This window comes from Coregonus lavaretus (genome assembly GCF_964263955.1).
Source record: "Coregonus lavaretus genome assembly, chromosome: 3".
In the NCBI taxonomy this organism is placed as follows: Eukaryota; Metazoa; Chordata; class Actinopteri; order Salmoniformes; family Salmonidae; genus Coregonus; species Coregonus lavaretus.
This window is the reverse complement of record NC_139990.1, coordinates 75,191,303-75,211,529: the sequence shown is the minus strand read 5'-3', so window position 1 is coordinate 75,211,529 and position 20,227 is coordinate 75,191,303. Positions and strand designations below refer to the sequence as shown.

General features: G+C 45.9%; 1 protein-coding gene across 1 annotated transcript in view; it reads left to right on the top strand.

The window, feature by feature from the left end:
• LOC311122512 (receptor-type tyrosine-protein phosphatase U-like) overlaps positions 1-20,227 on the top strand; it is a 241,492-nt gene that overhangs the window by 202,835 nt on the left and 18,430 nt on the right. The window contains exons 24-26 of the mRNA XM_084158074.1: positions 391-540; positions 11,724-12,038; positions 13,964-14,089. Of these exons, the coding sequence (XP_084014200.1) occupies positions 391-540; positions 11,724-12,038; positions 13,964-14,089 (591 nt within the window). The remainder of the gene's footprint in view (positions 1-390; positions 541-11,723; positions 12,039-13,963; positions 14,090-20,227) is intronic.

Here is a 20,227-nt window from a genome sequence, read left to right as displayed (position 1 = left end):
ACCTTATTATGTAAATCCAATATTGGTTTAGCTGTTTATTACATTTGTAGTTATTTGCAGGGGTGCTCTAATTAAATATATACACTGCAAGTGTTTGTTTATTTAGACGTATTTATTCAGTCTCCCACCGCTCTTTGATACACTGTACAAGATTATAGCTTATGTTTAATTCACATCATGGCAGGTAGTGAGATTTCTCTCTCGCCACCCCTCCACACCTCGTACTCTTTCTTTGTGATATCATCCTATGTTCTTCATGTTCTTACTCTCTCTGTTCTGTTGTTCTCTCTCGCTCTCTCTCTCTCTCTCTCCATACCCCCCTCTCTCTCCCCCCTTTCTCTCTCTCTCTCTCCACACCCCCCTCTCTCTCCCCCCCTTCTCTCTCTGCAGGAGCAGTACATATTCATCCATGATGCCATCCTGGAGGCTTGTCTGTGTGGAGAGACGGCCATCTTGGTGAATGAGTTTGCCCTCACCTACAAAGACATGCTGCGGGTGGACTCTCAGAGCAACTCCTCCCAGCTACGAGAAGAGTTCCAGGTCAGTCACACACCGGAATGAAATAATACGCCTTCTGTTTTGTTGTGAAATACTATATGTTTTCAGTGACTTCCCAGAAAAGGTTAATGCACAACAACAACTTGATATTCAAGTACAGGTTTCAGAAAAACAAATAATATTTGAAAGTATTTTGAATACAGTACCAGTCAAAAGTTTGGAGACACCTACTCATTCCAGGGTTTTTCTTTATTTTTACTATTTTCTACATTGTAGAATAATCGTGAAGATATCAAAACTATGAAATAACACATGGAATCATGTAGTTACCAAAAAAGTGTTAAACAAATCAAAATATATTTGAGATTCTTCAAAGTAGCCACCCTTTGCCTTGATGACAGCTTTGCACACTCTTGGCATTCTCACAACCAGCTTCATAAGGTAGTCACCTGAAATGCATTTCAATTAAAAGTTAATTTGTGTAATTTTTTTCCTTCTTAATGCGTTTGAGCCAAACAGTTGTGTTGTGACAAGGTAGGGGTGGTATACAGAAGATAGCTCTATTTGGAAAAAGACCAAGTCCATATTATGGCAAGAACAGCTCAAATAAGCAAAGAGAAAACACAGTTCATCATTACTTTAAGACATGAAGATCAGTCAATCCGGAAAATTTCAAGAACTTTGAAAGTTTCTTCAAGTGCAGTCGCAAAAACCATCAAGCGCTATGATGAAACTGGGTCTCATGAGGACCGCCACAGGAAAGGAAGACCCAGAGTTACCTCTGCTGCAGCGGATAAATTCGTTAGAGTTAACTGCACCTCAGATTGCAGCCCAAATAAATGCTTCACAGAGTTCAAGTAACAGGCACATCTCAACATCAACTGTTCAGAGGAGACTGTGTGAATCAGGTCTTCATGGTCGAATTGCTGCAAAGAAACCACTACTAAAGGACACCAATAATAGGAAGAGACTTGCTAGGGCCAATAAACACAAGCAATGGACATTAGACCGGTGGAAATCTGTCCTTTGGTCTGATGAGTCCAAATGTGAGATTTTGTGTCTTTGTGAGACGCAGAGTAGGTGAACGGATGATCTCCGCATGTGTGGTTACCACCGTGAAGCATGGAGGAGGAGGTGTGATGGTGTGGGGGTGCTGTACTGGTGACACTGTCTGTGATTTATTTAGAATTCAAGGCACACTTACCCAGCATGGCTACCACTGCATTCTGCAGCAATACACCATCCCATCGGGTTTGTGCTTAGTGGGACTGTCATTTGTTTTTCAACAGGACAATGACCCAAAACACACCTCAAGGCTCTGTAAGGGCTATTTGACCAAGAAAGAGAGTGATTGAGTACATCAGATAATATGCCATTTAGCAGACGCTTTTATCCAAAGAAACTTACAGTCATGCGTGCATACATTTTTTTGTGTATGGGTGGTCCCGGGGATCGAACCCACTACCTTGGCGTTACAAGCGCCATGCTCTACCAGCTGAGCTACAGATGACCTGGCCTCCATAATCACCCAACCTCAACCCAATTAAGATGGTTTGGGATGAGTTGGACCACAGAGTGAAGGAAACGCAGCGTGCTCAGCATATGTGGTAACTCTGTTTGAAAAGCATTCCTCATGAAGCTGGTTGAGAGAATGCCAAGAGTGTGCAAAGCTGTCATCAAGGCAAAGCGTGGCTACTTTGAAGAATCTCAAATCTCAAATATATTTTTAATTGTTTAACACTTTTTTTGGTTACTACATGATGCCATATGTGTTATTTCATCGTTTTGATGTCTTCACTATTATTCTACAATGTAGTAATAGTAAAAATAAAGAAAAACCCTTGAATGAACTTTTGAACGGTACTGTATGTTTCAGAAAACCATTAAAATATATATATACAGTGAGGGAAAAAAATATTTGATCCCCTGCTGATTTTGTACGTTTGCCCACTGACAAAGAAATTATCAGGGAATGCTCCTAATCTCAGCTTGTTACCTGTATAAAAGACCCCTGTCCACAGAAGAAATCAGTCAATCAGATTCCAAACTCTCCAGCATGGCCAAGACCAAAGAGCTCTCCAAGGATGTCAGGGACAAGATTGTAGACCTACACAAGGCTGGAATGGGCTACAACATCATCGGCAAGCAGCTTGGTGAGACAACAGTTGGTGCGATTATTCGCAAATGGAAGAAACACAAAATAACTGTCAGTCTCCCTCGGCCTGGTGCTCCATGCAAGATCTCACCTCGTGGAGTTGCAATGATCATGAGAACGATGAGGAATCAGCCCAGAACTACATGGGAGGATCTTGTCAATGATCTCAAGGCAGCTGGGACCATAGTCACCAAGAAAACAATTGGTAACACACTACGCCATGAATGACTGAAATCCTGCAGCGCCCGCAAGGTCCCCCTGCTCAAGTAAGCACATATACAGGGCCGTCTGAAGTTTGCCAATGAACATCTGAATGATTCAGAGGAGAACTGGGTGAAAGTGTTGTGGTCAGATGAGACCAAAATCGAGCTCTTTGGCATCAACTCAACTCGCCATGTTTTGAGGAGGAGGAATGCTGCCTATGACCCCAAGAACACCATCCCCACTGTCACTGGCTATAAGGTGAATGCACCAATTTGTAAGTCGCTCTGGATAAGAGCATCTGCTAAATGACGTAAATGTAAATGTCAACCATGGAGGTGGAAACATTATGCTTTGGGGGTGTTTTTCTGCTAAGGGGACAGGAAAAATTCACTGCATCAAAAGGAACGATGGACGGGGCCATTTACCGTCAAATCTTGGGTGACAACCTCCTTCCCTCAGTCAGGGCATTGAAAATGGGTCATGGATGGGTATTCCAGCATGACAATGACCCAAAACACACGGCCAAGGCAACAAAGGAGTGGCTCAAGAAGAAGCACATTAAGGTCCTGGAGTGGCCTAGCCAGTCTCCAGACTTTAATCCCATAGAAAATATGTAGAGGGAGCTGAAGGTTCGAGTTGCCAAACGTCAGCCTCGAAACCTTAATGACTTGGAGAAGATCTGCAAAGAGGAGTGGAACAAAATCCCTCCTGAGATGTGTGCAAACCTGGTGGCCAACTACAAGAAACGTCTGACCTCTGTGGTTGCCAACAAGGGTTTTGTCACAAAGTACAAAGTCATGTTTTGCAGAGGGGTCAAATACTTATTTCCCTCATTAAAATGCAAATCAATTTATAACATTTTTGACATGGGTTTTTCTGGATTTTTTTGTTATTCTGTCTCTCACTGTTCAAATAAACCTACAATTAAAATTATAGACTGATCATGTCTTTGTCAGTGGGCAAACGTACAAAATCAGCAGGGGATCAAATACTTTTTTCCTCACTGTATATATGAATATATGCAAGTTATTTAAACACAAAAATACTATGATTTGATGACTGCCAAACATTTGATGAAGACTAAAACACTTACTGTAAAACTTCAATTAAACGCAGTCTCAAATAGCTGCCTGTCACTTTTAATAGCATGGCAACGACACACATATCAGCAAATAAACGCTGCTTCAAATAAACGTGTCTAAATTAATTGTTTATGAGGTTATCATGAATTACCATGAATTGTTTAAGAGGTTTAATTTTTGATTTGTTACATTACATAATTCAGTAATGATTCGAAAAAATTATCGCAATCATAAATTTTTAGCGCCAGTATGAAACTGCTAGCCATTGGCTGCTAACAGCTGAAATTGTCAACAACTTTGGGAGTACAGACCCCCAGAAATCGGCTGATCACCATCTGTTGTTTTTGTTTATAGAGGCATACTAAAGCAAAAGAAACGTGACCGTATGTAAATGATAACACATTAGTGCAGGAAATGAAAAAAGGGATTAAAATGCTGGAAATTAATGCTGAAATTAAACAATTAACTATGCAAATCAGTAAAAATGGTGTGCATTAAGGAAATAGAAATCTGGCTCAAATAGAAGCCTTTCTCTGATAAGCGCCTGTTGTGTTCAGTGATTTTAATAAATTTTTATTTATTTTATTTAACCTTTATTTAACTAAGCAAGTCAGTTAAGAACAAATTCTTATTTACAATGACGACCTACCCCGGCAAAACCCGGACGACGCTGGGCCAATTATGTGCCGCCCTATGGGACTCCCAATCACGGCCGGATTGTGATACAGCCTGGAATCAAACCAGGGTCTGTAGTGACGCCTCTAGCACTGAGATGCAGTGCCTTAGACCGCTGCGCCACTCGGGAGCCAAATAAATGCCTGGGATATTGATTGAAGTTTTACGGTAGTTGAATTAGTATAAATATATGATCATAAGCACATGGTTTGGAGGGCTCTTAGATATGAATCTTAATATAGCCTATAGCTAGAATAAAATACATGAGGGCCATTAGAGTAGACCACTTTTGCAGCTTCAAAATGACTAACACATATATGAGTGAGACATAAAGTAATATATTAACTTTGTGATTATTACAATAGCAACATTGTTGTTACATAGGACTTTGGAAATTGCTTTATAAATTGCATAATAATGGAATTATTACACAAGTGGAATAAGGAACAGTCCCTATTCCTCGTGTACAGTAGTGACAAAAACTCTCAGCTCATTGCTCTGCAATTAAAATACAATTACCAAAGTATTATGTAACAACATGCTAATAGCTAGGAAAGTGTATAAGAGGTCATACAATACGTTTTGTAGTGATTCTTATGTTTATGATGTAAATAATATTTGCTGGTCTGTGGTGTGTAATGAGGAGCAGCCAGACGCTGCACTTGACATATTTATGAAATTGCTTATTCCAGTTACTAATAAGAACGCACCCATTACGAAAATGACTGTAAAAACTGTAAAATCCCCTTGGATTGATCAGGAATTGAAAAATAGTCTGGTTGAGAGGGATAAGACAAAAGGAATGGCAAATAAGTCTGGCTAAACAACCGATTGGCAAAGGTACTGCAAATTGAGAAATCATGTGACTAAACTGAATATAAAGAAGAATAAACTACACTATGAAAGAAAGATAAATGAGATAAAGAATTATAGTAAAAAGCTTTGGAGCAACTTAAATGAAATTTTGGGCAAGAAGGCAAACTCGACTCCATCATTCATTGAATCAAATGGATCATTCATCACAAAACCCACTGATATTGCCAACTACTTTAATGATTTTTTCATTGGCAAGATTAGCAGACTTAGGCATGACATGCCAGCAACAAACGCTGACACTACACATCCAAGTATATCTGACCAAATAAGCATAGTAATTTTGAATTTTGTAAAGTAAGTGTGGAAGAGGTGAAAAAAGTATTGTTGTCTATCCACAATGACAAGCCACCGGGGTCTGAAAACTTGGATGGAAAATTACTGAGGATAATAGCGGAAGAGATTGCCACTCCTATTTGCCATATTTTCAATTAAGCCTACTAGAAAGTGTGTGCCCTCAGGCCTGGAGGGAAGCAAACCTAAGAATAGTAAAGCCCCCTTTACTGGCTCAAATAGCCGACCAATCAGCCCGTTACCAACCCTTAGTAAACGTTTGGAAAAAATGTGTGTTTGACCAGATACAATGCTATTTTACAGTAAACAGATTGACAACAGACTTTCAGCACACTTATAGGGATGGACAATCAACAAGCACAGCAGTTACACTGATGATTGGCGGAGAGAAATTGATGATAAAAAGATTGTGGAGGCTGTTTTGTTAGACTTCAATGTGGCTTCTGATATTATTGATGATAGTCTGCTGCTGGAAAAACATGTGTTATGGCTTTACACCCCCTGCTATATTGTGGATAAAGAATTACCTGACTAACAGAACACAGAGGGTGTTATTTAATGGAAGCTTCTCCGACATAATCCAGGTAGAAATTCCAAGGGCAGCTGTCTAGGCCCTTTACATTTTCAGTCTTTACTAACGACATGCCATTGTGTCTATGTATGTGTGTCTATGTATGCGGATGACTGAACACTATACACGTCAGCTGCTGCAGCGACTGAAATGACTGCAACACTTAACAAAGAGCTGCAGTTAGTTTCAGAATGGGTGGCAAGGAATAAGTTAGTCCTAAATATTTCTAAAACTAAAAGCTTTTTATTTGGGACAAATAATGTGGAAATTGAGCAAGTGAAGGTGACTAAACTGCTTGGAGTAACCCTCAAGTAACCCTTGTAAACTGTTAAAGTCAAAACATATTGATACAACAGATGCTAAGATGGGGAGAAGTCTGTCCATAATAAAGAGTTGCTCTGCCTTCCTAACAGCACTATCAACAAGGCATGTCCTACAGGCCCTAGTTTTGTCGCCACATGGACTACTGTTCAGTCATGTGGTCAGGTGCCACAAAGAGGGATTTAGGAAAATTGCATTTGGCTCAGAACAGGGCAACACGGCTGGCCCTTGGATGTACACAGAGAGCTAACATTAATAATATGTATGTCAATCTCTCCTGGCTCAAAGTGGAGGAGAGATTGACTTCATCACTACTTGTATTTGTGAGAGCTATTGAAATGTTGAATGCACCGAGCTGTCTGTTTGAACTACTGGCACACAGCTCTAACACCCACGCATACCCCACAAGGGATGCCACCAGAGGTCTCGTCACAGCCCCCAAGTCCAGAACAGGCTATGGGAGGCGCACAGTACTACATAGAGCCATGACTACATGGAACTCTATTCCACATCAAGTAACTGATGCAAACAGTAGAATCAGATTTTTTAAAAATAGATAAAAATACACCTTATGGAACACTGAGGACTGTGAAGAGACACAAACACAGGCACTATACACACACGTACACATGGATTTAGTGTTGTAGAGTAGTGGCCTGAGGTCACAAACTTAATGTGTTGTGAAATCTGTTGTGATTGTATTGTAATGTTTTAGAAATTGTATAAACTGCCTTAATTTTGCTGGACCCCAGGAAGAATAGCTGCTTGGCAGCAGTTAATTAAAATGTAATGAAATCACATGTTATTGGTCACATACACATATTTAGCAGATGTTATTGCGGGTGTAGCGAAATACTTGTGTTCCTAGAGTGCAGTAGTATCTATCAATTCACAACAATACACAGAAATCTAAAAATAAAATAATAGAATTAAGAAATATATAAATATTAGGACGAGCAATGTCAGAATGGCTTTGACTAAAATACAGTAGAATACAGTATATTCATATGAAATGAGTAAAACAGTATGTAAATATTATTAAAGTGACTAGTGTTCCATTATTAAAGTTACCAGTAATTCCATGTCTATGTACATAGGGCAGCAGCCTCTAAGGTGCAGGGTTGAGTAATTGGGATCCATAATAAATACAAATAAAATGTTGCTCCAAAAGTAATTACAGTTTTATTACACAGGCACAAATAGTTGTAGTCACCTCCAAATTAACTGTTTGTTCCCACAGAAAAATTGTTCCAGGGGAACAAATAGTTACTCTGGAGGTGATTACAACTATTTGAAAACAGATACCAACAAATGACTACTTTTTAAAACTATTTGAAAGCAGATCTCAGAAAAGTACTACTTTTTTTTAAAGGTCTGGTGCGTGTGTCCGTGCAGGTGTATGTGCGTCCGTGCGTGAATGTGTGCTTGTGAATGCGTGCCTACCTGTCTTCTTGCATGTGTGTGTGTGCGTGCAAATGCATGTGTGTTTGCGAACGGCAAAACAAGGATTCCAGTTTCCTCTCACCTTTGAAAGTGTGCGATTGTCATTCAAATCCCCCATGATTTGCGGGAAGCCGGGAATGTGGTGGTCTCAGAACACTTTATTTGATTCTGATTAGGACAGAGCAGCACCAGCTGTGTTCCCACATGCATTCACTTCCTCTCCCAGTCCTCCAAACAGTACTGTCTACTGACTCTACTCTAAGAGCAGCCGCATTGATTCGAGGTTTCGCATTTCAAAGTACTGCATTTCATACTGGAATAGGCCCCCACGCATCCCCCCTTTTATGTTTCAAGTTTTAATGTCATGTGCACAAGTACAGTGACATGCTTTTCTTGCAAGCTCTAAACCCAACAATGCAGTAATCAATAACAATGTAATACTATAAATAGCATAAGGTAGAACAAAAACACACAATAAATAGAAATAAGAAGAACATGAGAAAGTAAGTAAGCATACTATATACAGAGTCAGTCAGTTCCAGTACCATATTAACAATGTGCAGGAATACTGGAGTGATAGAGGTAGATATGTATAGGCGTAAGGTGACTAGGCATCAGGATATATGATAAACAGAGTAGCAGCAGCGTATAAGATGATTGTATTTGAGTGGGTGTGCGTGTGTGTAGAGTCTGTATAAATGTATGTGCATATTATGTGTGTGTGAGCAAATGATGAAGTGAGTGTTTGTGTGTGTTTTTGAGTGTCAGTGTGCGTGAGTGTATAAGGCCCTGTGAGTGTCAACTCAGATAGTCCATGTAGCCATTTTGTTAGCTATTTATATATATATTGCAGTATTATGGCTTGGGGATAGAAGCTGTTCAGGAGTCTGTTGCTGTCAGACTTGATGCACCAGGACCACTTGCCATGCGGAAGCAGAGAGAACAGTCTATGGTTTGTGTGGCTGGAGTCTTTAACGATTCTCTGGGCCTTCTTTTCACGGCGCCTGATATAGAGGTCCTGGATGGCAGGGAGCTCGGTCCCAGTGATGTACTGGGCTGTCCGCACCACCGTCTGTAGTGCCATGTGATCGAGGGCGGTGCTATTGCCATACCAAGCAGTAATGCAGCCAGTCAAGATGTTCTCAATGGTACAGCTGTATAACTTTTTTAGGATTTGACAGCCCATGTCAAACATTTTCAACCTCCTGAGGGGAATGTGAGAGTGTTTGTGGACCATTTTACGTCACACCAAGGAACTTGAAGCTCTTGACCGGCTCCACTGCAGCCCCGTCGATGTGGATGAAGCTTCCGACCCTGTTTCCTGTAGTCCACGATCAACTCCTTGTTCTTACTGATGTTGAGGGAGAGGTTGTTGTTCCAGCACCACACTGCCAGGTCACTGTCCTCCTCCCTATAGGCTGTCTCATCGTCGCCGGTGATGAGGCCTACCACCGTCATGTCGTCAGCAAACTTGATGATGGTGTTTGAGTCGTGCGTGGCCACGCAGTCGTGGGTGAACAGGGAGTACAGGAGGAGACTAAGCACACACCGCTGTGGGGCCCGATGATGAGGGTCAGTGGGGCGGAGGTGATATTGCCTACACTCATTACCTCCGGTCAGCCTGTCTGGAAGTTCAGGATTTAGTTGCAGAGGGAGGTGTTCAGTCCCAGGTCCCTAATCTTGGTGACGAGCTTCAAGGGATCAATGGTGTTGAACACTGAGCTGTAGTCAAGGAACAGCATACTCGCATACTGTAGGTATTCCTCTTATCTAGGTGGGTGATGGCCGTGTGGAGTGCAATTGAGATTGCGTCGTCTATGGATCTGTTGGGGTGGTATCCAAATTGGAGTGGGTCTATGGTGTCTGCGATGATGGAGTTGATGTGTGCCCATAACCATTCTCTCAAAGCACTTCATGATTGCAGATGTGAGTGCTACAGGGTGTCATGTAAAAATCTTCCCAGCGTGAAATAGTTTGTGTTGTGATTGTGACATCAAGTTGTAAACATTTTCTGTGTGGATGGCTGAACTCGTTTCTCTCACACCCCCTCGCCCTTGATTTATCTAGCTAACTAGCATAATTAGCTGTAAACTGGTCGAGATGGCTTGTTCTCAGAGGTGTGCAGTTTTAACTTGTTTGTATAGCTAGCTAACTAACTAACTAACAAACAAATATATGCACTGTCAATCGAAAACATAGCACCCAAGTCTTTGCAATCGCAAAAAATCGCTCCTCACATTAACCCTCAGCACTTTGACGCGCGATTCCGGGTATCTATATACTGACCTGATACCTCAACAAGCTTCTGATTGGTCAGAGTCAATACTCCTGGCCACCATTGATTGGCAGACGTGTAAAGCAAATGCGCGTGCCCACAGAACTGTTTTTTGAGGTCGAGGGAGTGTGAGAGAGAAATATCCGCACGAGCTCAGCCATCCACATAAAGAGATACGTGTGCAATTATTATAGGTGGGAACATTTTCACATGGCAGTATTCATTTTGCATTAAGCCTTATAGTTATTGGGATCAGGAATGATGGTGTTCATCTTAAAACATGTGGGGATTATAGACTAGGACAAGGACAGGTTGAAAATAACCGTGAATATGCCTGCCAGCTGCCAGCTCTGAGTACGCATCCTGGTATAAGTCGGACCCCGCGGCCTTGCGGGGGTTGACTTGATTAAAGACCTTACTCACGTCGACCTCAGAACGCGAGATCACCCAGTCCTCTGGGTGGGTTTTTTCCTTAAACACTCCATATGAATTATGCCACTTTCATTACTTGATGAATTATTGCTTAGGCGGGGGAAAAATGGGCCTGGGTGGTCTCTGATTACAGGTTGTTAGTTCTTCCTAAGTAAGATGGTCAAGTGGATCCCTTTGATCCTGTAAATTCACCCAACTGATATTCCTTCTGAAAGGATCCATGCAATGTATGCCAAATACAACCTCTAATACAAACTTTAGCTATATTTTGCTCATGCTGTATCTATCACAAAGCCCAGATAGAGCCAACACCAGCCAGTATCACTAAGATCAGCATTTCCCAGATCTATTATTGATGTGGTGCATTAATGATCCAAATATTTTGTTCATATTGTCTTATGTAATTATGGTGGAATGCTTGTTAATGTTCATAAAAGGTAATAGGTGCAAAATATTCAGTTTTCCCAAAGGTTCATAACATTTGTGTTCATGATGCATGAGGCTGGCCTAATATTTCCAATTTGTTATTGAACTCTATGACTATTTCAGATTGATGTTAAACTTTTTTTTAAGATGCTTCTAACTGCCACTGTCAATCAATGTACCGGTATTGACAGAGAATAACGAGTGGCCAATCTGTCATTAACACGCTGTTTTCTTCACTTCCTCCCCTTCTCTCTGCCTCCATCAATTCCCTCCTTTCCCTCATTTTTCTTCATCGCCTATTTTTATTTCTGGTACTTCATCTCACCTCTCCTCACCTCACCAATCTCATAAATTCTACCTCCACTAAATCTTTATATCTTCCTCCCTCTTTCAACTCTTCCTATCATCCTCCCACCCCTCTTCTCTTCCTCCCCCCTCCCCTCCATCTTCCCTCCCTTTCCACCTCCCCTCCAGACGTTGAACTCGGTCACACCTCACCTGGACATGGAGGAGTGCAGCATCGCCCTGCTCCCCAGGAACCGGGAGAAGAACCGCAGCATGGACGTGCTGCCGCCCGACCGCGCCCTGGCTTTCCTGGTCACCACTGAGGGCGAGAGCAACAACTACATCAATGCGGCACTCACTGACAGCTTCCACCAGCCCGGCACCTTCATCGTCACCCCTCACCCGCTCCCCGCTACCACCGCTGACTTCTGGAGGTTGGTGTTTGACTACGGCTGCACCTCGGTGGTCATGCTCAACCAGCTCAACCAGTCCAACTCTGCCTGGGTGAGCTATATATATATATATATATATATATATCAATATTTATGTATATTAAGATATACTGTATGCATTACATTTTTACATTTTAGTCATTTAGCGGACGCTCTTATCCAGAGCGACTTACAGTTAGTGAGTGCATACAACGGCGGTTGGAACCAAAGATCTCCAATTTGGACTCCAGACCAAAGGACAAATGTCGACCGGTCTAATGTCCATTGCTCGTGTTCCTTGGCCAACCAAGTCTCCTTATTATTGGTGTCCTTTAGTAGTGGTTTCTTTTTTAGCAATTCGACCATGAAGGCATGATTCACACAGTCTCCTCTTAACAGTTGATGTTGAGTTGTGTCTGTTACTTGAACTCTGTGAAGCATTTATTTGGGCTGCAATTTCTGAGGTTGGTAACTGTAATGAATTTTGACTGGTACTCTATATAATGTGTTCTCTTCTATTCTACTGTATCTTAGTCTATGCCACTTCGACATTGCTCGTCCATATATTTTTATATTCTTAATTCCATTCCTTTACTTTAGATTTGTGTGTATTGTTGTGGAATTGTTAGATATTACTTGTTAGATATTTACATTTACATTTTAATCATTTAGCAGACGCTCTTATCCAGAGCGACTTACAGTTAGTGCATACATTTTTATTTAATTTTTTATACCCCCCGTGGGAATCGAAGCTCTACGAACTGAGCTACATCCCCTGCCGGCCATTCCCTCCCCTACCCTAGACGACGCTGGGCCAATTGTGCGCCGCCCCATGGGTCTCCCGGTCGCGGCCGGCTACGACAGAGCCTGGATTCGAGCCAGGATCTCTAGTGGCACAGCTAGCACTGCGATGCAGTGCCTTAGACCACTGCGCCACTCGGGAGTAATTACTGCACTGTTTGAGCTAGAAACACAAGCATTTCGCTACACCCTCAATAACATCTGCTAAACATGTGTATGTGACTAATAACATTTGATATGAATCCGCATTTCACTTTTCACAATGAAAATTGCTGCAGATCTGAATCTAGTTCTGATTCTACTGGCAGTGTCTGGGATGCTGTATCTTAGCTCAACTCTTGCTCCTGTGGCAATAGTGCTGATAGCGGAAGACTTAACCAGTCAGAGCCATGCTGCTCTGCCATCACTTAGTCTCTGTATGAGTGTGTGTGCTTTTGACCACATTGATCTTCTGGAGTCAGTAACACTCCTCGCTTAATTTCGGTCTCTAGAGAAACAGCTATATTTACATTTTACATTTTAGTCATTTAGCAGAAGCTCTTATCCAGAGCAACTTACAGTTAGTGAGTGCATACATATTTAAATTTTTTGTCATACTAGCCCCCCGTGGGAATCGAACCCACAACCCTGGCGTTGCAAACGCCACGCTCTACCAACTGAGCTACACGGGCCTATATCACTTTTAGTCCTACCCCTAAGCTATAACTCAAGGTTTCTCTCTGCCTGACTGCCTATTAATGCATTATAAGACACTTGTCACAGGGCATTACCCCATCCCCCTCTGCTCCTGTCTCATCTCCTTAATACCGGCCCACCTCTCTCTCTCTCTCTCTCTCTCTCTCTCTCTCTCTCTCTCTCTCTCTCTCTCTCTCTCTCTCTCTCTCTCTCTCTCTCTCTCTCTCTCTCTCTCTCTCTCTCTCTCTCTCTCTCTCTCTCTCTCTCTCTCTCTCTTTCATCATTATGTGAGAGCCCTTCCTCTCAGTAAGGTCTGCTAGTTTTTGTTACCTGTTCCAATCATATGGCATTGGAACACTTTTGGAGTCGTCACAGGGTGGTTTTGGGGGTGAGTTGATTAGACTCTGATGTTTCCCTTTTGGAATCTTGACAGTGATCCAAATGAACTATTTTCTCATTCTCCTCTTTTCACTCTACCCTCTCTCCCTGTCTCTCTCTCTCCCCTCCTCTCTCTCTCACTAGCCCTGTGACCAGTACTGGCCAGAGCCTGGTCTACAGCAGTATGGGCCCATGGAGGTTGAGTTCCTGTCCATGTCAGCTGACGACGACATCATCACTCGTCTATTCCGTGTCAAAAACGTGACAAGGGTGAGTCACTAAGAGCATTTATACACCCATGCTTGCGCGCGCACACACACACACACACACACACACACACACACAAGATCCTCCCGTGTAGTTCTGGGATGATTCCTCACCGTTCTCATGATCATTGCAAATCCACGAGGTGAGATCTTGCATGGAGTCCCAGGCCGAGGGAGATTGACAGTTATTTTGTGTTTCTTCCATTTGCGAATAATCGCACAACTGTTGTCACCTTCTCACCAAGCTGCTTGGCGATGGTCTTGTAGCCCATTCCAGCCTTGTGTAGGTCTACAATCTTGTCCCTGACATCCTTGGAGAGCTCTTTGGTCTTGGCCATGGTGGAGAGTTTGGAATCTGATTGATTGATTGCTTCTGTGGACAGGTGTCTTTTATACAGGTAACAAGCTGAGATTAGGAGCACTCCCTTTAAGAGTGTGTGTCAGTGATGCTGTAGGTGGGTGTAGTGGTGGAATCAAGCGCAGGACACCGAAGTACAGTCCAAAAGACTTTAGTGAAATTCCACACGGGAAAATGAACAAACTGGCCCGAAGGCGAAACTCCGCACGTAGGCGGACAAAACAAACGGGCGCACTACACAGGTGCGTAAAACGCTCCAACACAGTGGAGAGAATAGCTAAACCAAGTGAATAATGTAACCACGTCCAGTAACGCACGACAGACAATAAAGCAAACGAACATAGAAACATGCAACGATGGCAGCTAGAATTCCGGAGACAACGAACGCCGAAGCCTGCCCGAACAAGGAAGAGAGGCAGCCTCGGCCGAATCCGTGACAGTACCCCCCCCCCCCCCTTGACGCGCGGCTCCAGATGTGCGCCGACTCCGGCCTCGGGGACGACCAGGAGGACGCGGAGCAGGGTGCGTCGGGTGCCCACGATGGAATTCCGTCAGGAGAGACGGGTCCAAAATGTCTCTCCTCGGCACCCAGCACCGTTCCTCCGGACCGTACCCCTCCCACTCCACTAGATATTGGAGACCCCCCATCCGATGTCTCGAATCCAAGATGGACCTCACGGAGTAGGCCGCTGCCCCCTCGATGTCCAATGGGGGCGGAGGAGTCTCCCTGATCTCACATTCTTGGAGTGGGCCAGCTACCACCGGCCTGAGAAGAGACACATGGAACGAGGGGTTAATACTTTTATATTCAACAGGTAGTTGTAACTTGTAACACACCTCGTTCAACCTTCTCAGGACTTTAAATGGCCCTACAAACCGCCGACCCAGTTTCCGACAGGGCAGGCGGAGGGGCAGGTTTCTGGTAGAGAGCCAGACTCGATCACCAGGTGCGTACACCGGTCCCTCACTGCGGTGGAGATCGGTGCTCGCCTTATGACGACGGAGAGCCCGCTGCAGGTGGACGTGTGCAGCGTTCCATGTCTCCTCCGAGCGCCGCGCCCACTCAACCACCGCAGGAGCCTCGATCTGGCTCTGCTGCCAAGGTGCCAGAACCGGCTGGTAACTTAACACACATTGAAAAGGGGTCAGGTTAGTGGAGGAGTGGCGTAGAGAATTCTGGGCCATCTCGGCCCAGGGAACGTACCTTGCCCACTCCTCCGGCCGGTCCTGGCAGTATGTTCTAAGAAACCTACCCACATCCTGGTTCACGCGTTCCACCTGCCCATTACTCTCCGGGTGGTAACCCGAGGTGAGGCTCACCGAGACCCCCAACTGCTCCATAAAGGCTATCCAAACCCTGGAGGTAAATTGGGGACCTCGATCAGACACAATATCCTCGGGTACCCCGTAGTGCCGGAACACATGGGTGAATAGTGCTTCGGCAGTTTGCAGGACAGTAGGAAGGCCCGGCAGGGGGAGCAGACGACAGGCCTTGGAAAACCGGTCCACAACGACCAGTATAGTGGTATTTCCCTGTGAAGGAGGAAGGTCAGTAAGGAAATCCACCGAGAGGTGAGACCATGGTCGTTGTGGAACGGGCAGGGGTAGTAACTTACATTTACATTTTAGTCATTTAGCAGACGCTCTTATCCAGAGCGACTTACAGGAGCAATTAGGGTTAAGTGCCTTGCTCAAGGGCACATTTACGTCATTTAGCAGACGCTCTAGTCCAGAGCGACTCACAAATTGATGCATTCATCCTATAGCCAGTGGGATAACCACTTTACAATTTTTTTGGGGGGGGGTAGAAGGATTACTTTATCCTATCCCAGGTATTCCTTAAAGAGGTGGAGTTTCAAATGTCTCCGGAAGGTGGTGAGTGACTCCGCTGTGGGGTGGGGGGGGGTGTAGAAGGATTACTTTATCCTATCCCAGGTATTCCTGTAAGGCGCCTAGGCAGATGTCTAGGCGCCTTACACTGGGCGCACACCGAGCAGGAGGAAACATAAACCCTCACATCCCTTGCCAACGTGGGCCACCAGTACTTGGCACTAAGACAGTGCACTGTCCGGCCGATACCAGGGTGTCCAGAGGAGGGTGACGTGTGAGCCCAATAGATCAATCGATCCCGAACCTCGAGCGGAACGTACCTCCGACCCTCCGGGCATTGCGGTGGACTAGGGTCGGTGCGTAACGCCCGCTCGAGCTCAGCATCGACCTCCCACACTACCGGTGCCACCAGACACGACTCCGGCAGTATGGGAGTGGGCTCCACGGACCTCTCCTCCGTGTCATACCGCCGAGACAGCGCATCTGCCTTACCGTTCTGTGACCCAGGGATGTACGTGATCTTAAATGTAAACCGGGTCAAAAACATATTCCATCTTGCCTGGCGAGGGTTCAGCCTCCTCGCTGCCCGGATGTACTCCAGGTTACGGTGGTCCGTCAAAATGAGGAAAGGGTGTTGAGCCCCCTCAAGCCAGTGCCTCCACACCTTTAGGGCCTGTACCACGGCTAACAGCTCCCTGTCCCCTACGTCATAGTTTCGCTCCGCCGGACTGAGCTTCTTAGAATAAAAAGCACAGGGGCGGAGTTTAGGTGGCGCGCCTGACCGTTGTGAAAGCACGGCTCCTATACCGGCCTCAGACGCGTCCACCTCTACCTGAAATGGCAAAGAGGGATCCGGATGCGCCAGCACCGGGGTCGAGGTAAACAGGTCCTTCAGCCTCCCAAACGCCCTGTCCGCCTCGGCAGACCACTGCAGACGCACCGGACCCCCCTTCAAAAGAGACGTGATGGGAGCTGCCACCTGTCCAAAACCCCGGATAAACCTCCGGTAGTAATTCGCAAACCCCAAAAACTGCTGCACCTCCTTCACAGTGGTTGGTGTTTGCCAATTACGCACGGCTGACACCCGGTCTACCTCCATCTTCACCCCTGACGCAGACAACTGATACCCCAAAAAGGAGACCGACTCCTGGAAAAACAGACACTTCTCTGCCTTAACATACAGGTCGTGCTCCACCAGCCTCCGCAACACTCTGCGCACCAGGGCCACATGCTCGACTCGGGTAGGCGAGTACACGAGAATGTCATCTATGTACACAACCACCCCCTGCCCCTGCATGTCCCTGAAGATCTCATCCACGAATGATTGGAAAACTGACGGAGCGTTCATCAACCCGTATGGCATGACCAGATACTCGTAATGGCCCGAGGTGGTACTAAAGGCTGTCTTCCATTCATCGCCCTCCCTGATGCGCACCAAGTTGTACGCGCTCCTGAGATCTAATTTAGTGAAGAAACGCGCCCCATGCAATGACTCCGTCATGGTCGCAATCAGCGGGAGTGGATAACTGTACTTCACCGTGATCTGATTGAGACCACGGTAATCGATGCACGGGCGTAACCCACCATCCTTTTTCTTCACAAAAAAGAAACTCGAGGACGCAGGGGAAGTGGAAGGCCGTATGTATCCTTGTCTCAGAGATTCGTCTATGTAAGTCTCCATAGCTTTCTTCTCCTCCTGAGACAGAGGATACACATGGCTCCGTGGGAGCGCAGCTCCTGCCTGGAGGTCTATCGCACAATCTCCCTGCCTATGGGGCGGCAACTGCGTCGCCCTCGACTTACTAAACGCAATAGCCAAATCCCCATACTCAGGGGGAACGTGCAATGCGGGCACCTGGTTTGGACTCTCCACCAAGGTAGCCCCTACGGAAACGCCCAAACATCGACCCACACACTGGGCAGACCACTCCATCAGAGCCCTCTCCTGCCATGAAATAGATGGGTTATGGGTACTCAACCAGGGCATGCCCAGCACCACCGGATACGCAGGCGAGTCGATCAGAAATAGCTGAATCATCTCCTGATGACCCCCCTGCGCACACATCCTAAGTGGCGCAGTGACCTCCCTGATCAAGCCCGCACCCAACGGACGGCTATCTAGGGCATGAACGGGGAAAGGGACATCAACAGGGAGACGGGGGATCCCTAAGGCTAAACAAAACTTCTTATCAACAAAATTCCCAGCCGAGCCTGAATCTACCAGCGCCTTATGCTGGGAATGAGGTGCTACCTGTGGGAAACGCACAGGTATACAGAAATGTGCAACAGAGAGCTCTGGGTGAGTGGGGCGCCTACTCACCTGGAAGGACTCCCCAGAGCGGGACCTGTCGTCCTCTCCCCTAGGAGGCCATCCCCAGCACCTAGCCGCGGTGTGTCCTCCCCGACCACAGTTGGTGCAGGAGATGGACCCCCTTGTAAGCCGACCCCTCCTCTCTCTAGCGCCAGCGCCCCCGAGCTCCATGGGGCACGGCTCGGAGGCGCTGGAAGGTGAAATGGACGGACCCCCCTCGGAACGTCCGCGGGTAGCTAGCAGGTTATCCAGCCTGATGGACATGTCGACCAACTGGTCGAACGAGAGGCTGGTGTCCCTACAGGCCAGCTCCCTACGGACGTCCTCGCGTAGACTACATCCGCCGCTAGAGTACGGAATTCTAAGGCGAACTCCTGGGCACTCCTCTTCCCCTGCCGGAGGAAGACCAGACGCTCCCCCGCCGCTTTCCCCTCCGGGGGATGGTCGAACACCGCCCTGAAGCGGCGGGAGAACTCGTCGTAGGTGATGGTGTCCGCGTCGATCCTCCTCCACTCTGCATTGGCCCATTCCAACGCCTTCCCGGAAAGGCAGGAGATCAGGGCGGAAACGCTCTCATGTCCCGAAGGCGCCGGGTGCACGGTGGCCAGGTAAAGCTCCACCTGGAGAAGGAATCCCTGACACCCAGCCGCTGTCCCATCGTAGGCCCTCGGGAGCGAGAGTCGAACTCCTCTGGCTTCCGGAGCGGGAATGGGCTGACTTGCCGATGGTGCTGGCAGAGAGGATGGCGGTGGAGGAGTCCCCCAGCCTCGGATGGTGGCGATCACCTCCTGCAGTGCGGACCCCATCTGCAGGATCTGGTCACTTTGTTCTCGGACCCTGTCCTCCAGCGTCGCCTGGGCTGCTGCGGCTCCTGCTGATTCCATTCTTGAAGGTGTGTGATTTTGTCAGTGATGCTGTAGGTGGGTGTAGTGGTGGAATCAAGTGCAGGACACCGAAGTACAGTCCAAAAGACTTTAGTGAAATTCCACACGGGAAAATGAACAAACTGGCCCGAAGGCGAAACTCCGCACGTAGGCGGACAAAACAAACGGGCGCACTACAAAGGTGCGTAAAACACTCCAACACAGTGGAGAGAATAGCTCAACCGAGCGAATAATGTAACCACGTCCAGTAACGCACGACAGACAATAAAGCAAACGAACATAGAAACATGCAACGATGGCAGCTAGAATTCCGGAGACAACGAACGCCGAAGCCTGCCCGAACAAGGAAGAGAGGCAGCCTCGGCCGAAACCGTGACAGTGTGCTCCTAATCTCAGCTCGTTACCTGTATAAAAGACTCCTGGGAGCCAGAAATCTTTCTGATTGAGAGGGGGTCAAATACTTATTTCCCTCATTAAAATGCAAATCAATTTATAATTTTTTTTACATGCGTTTCTCTGGATTTTTTTGTTGTTATTCTGTCTCTCACTGTTCAAATAAACCTACCATTAAAATTATAGACTGATCATTTCTTTGTCAGTGGGCAAACGTACAAAATCAGCAGGGGATCAAATAATTGTTTCCCTCACTGCATGTGTGCGTGCGTGTGCGTATCCATATGTGCCGTCATGTGTGTGTGTCTTAATTATCTCTTTCTGTCTGTCTGAACGGTAGAAAGAACAAAGTTTGTGTACAATACT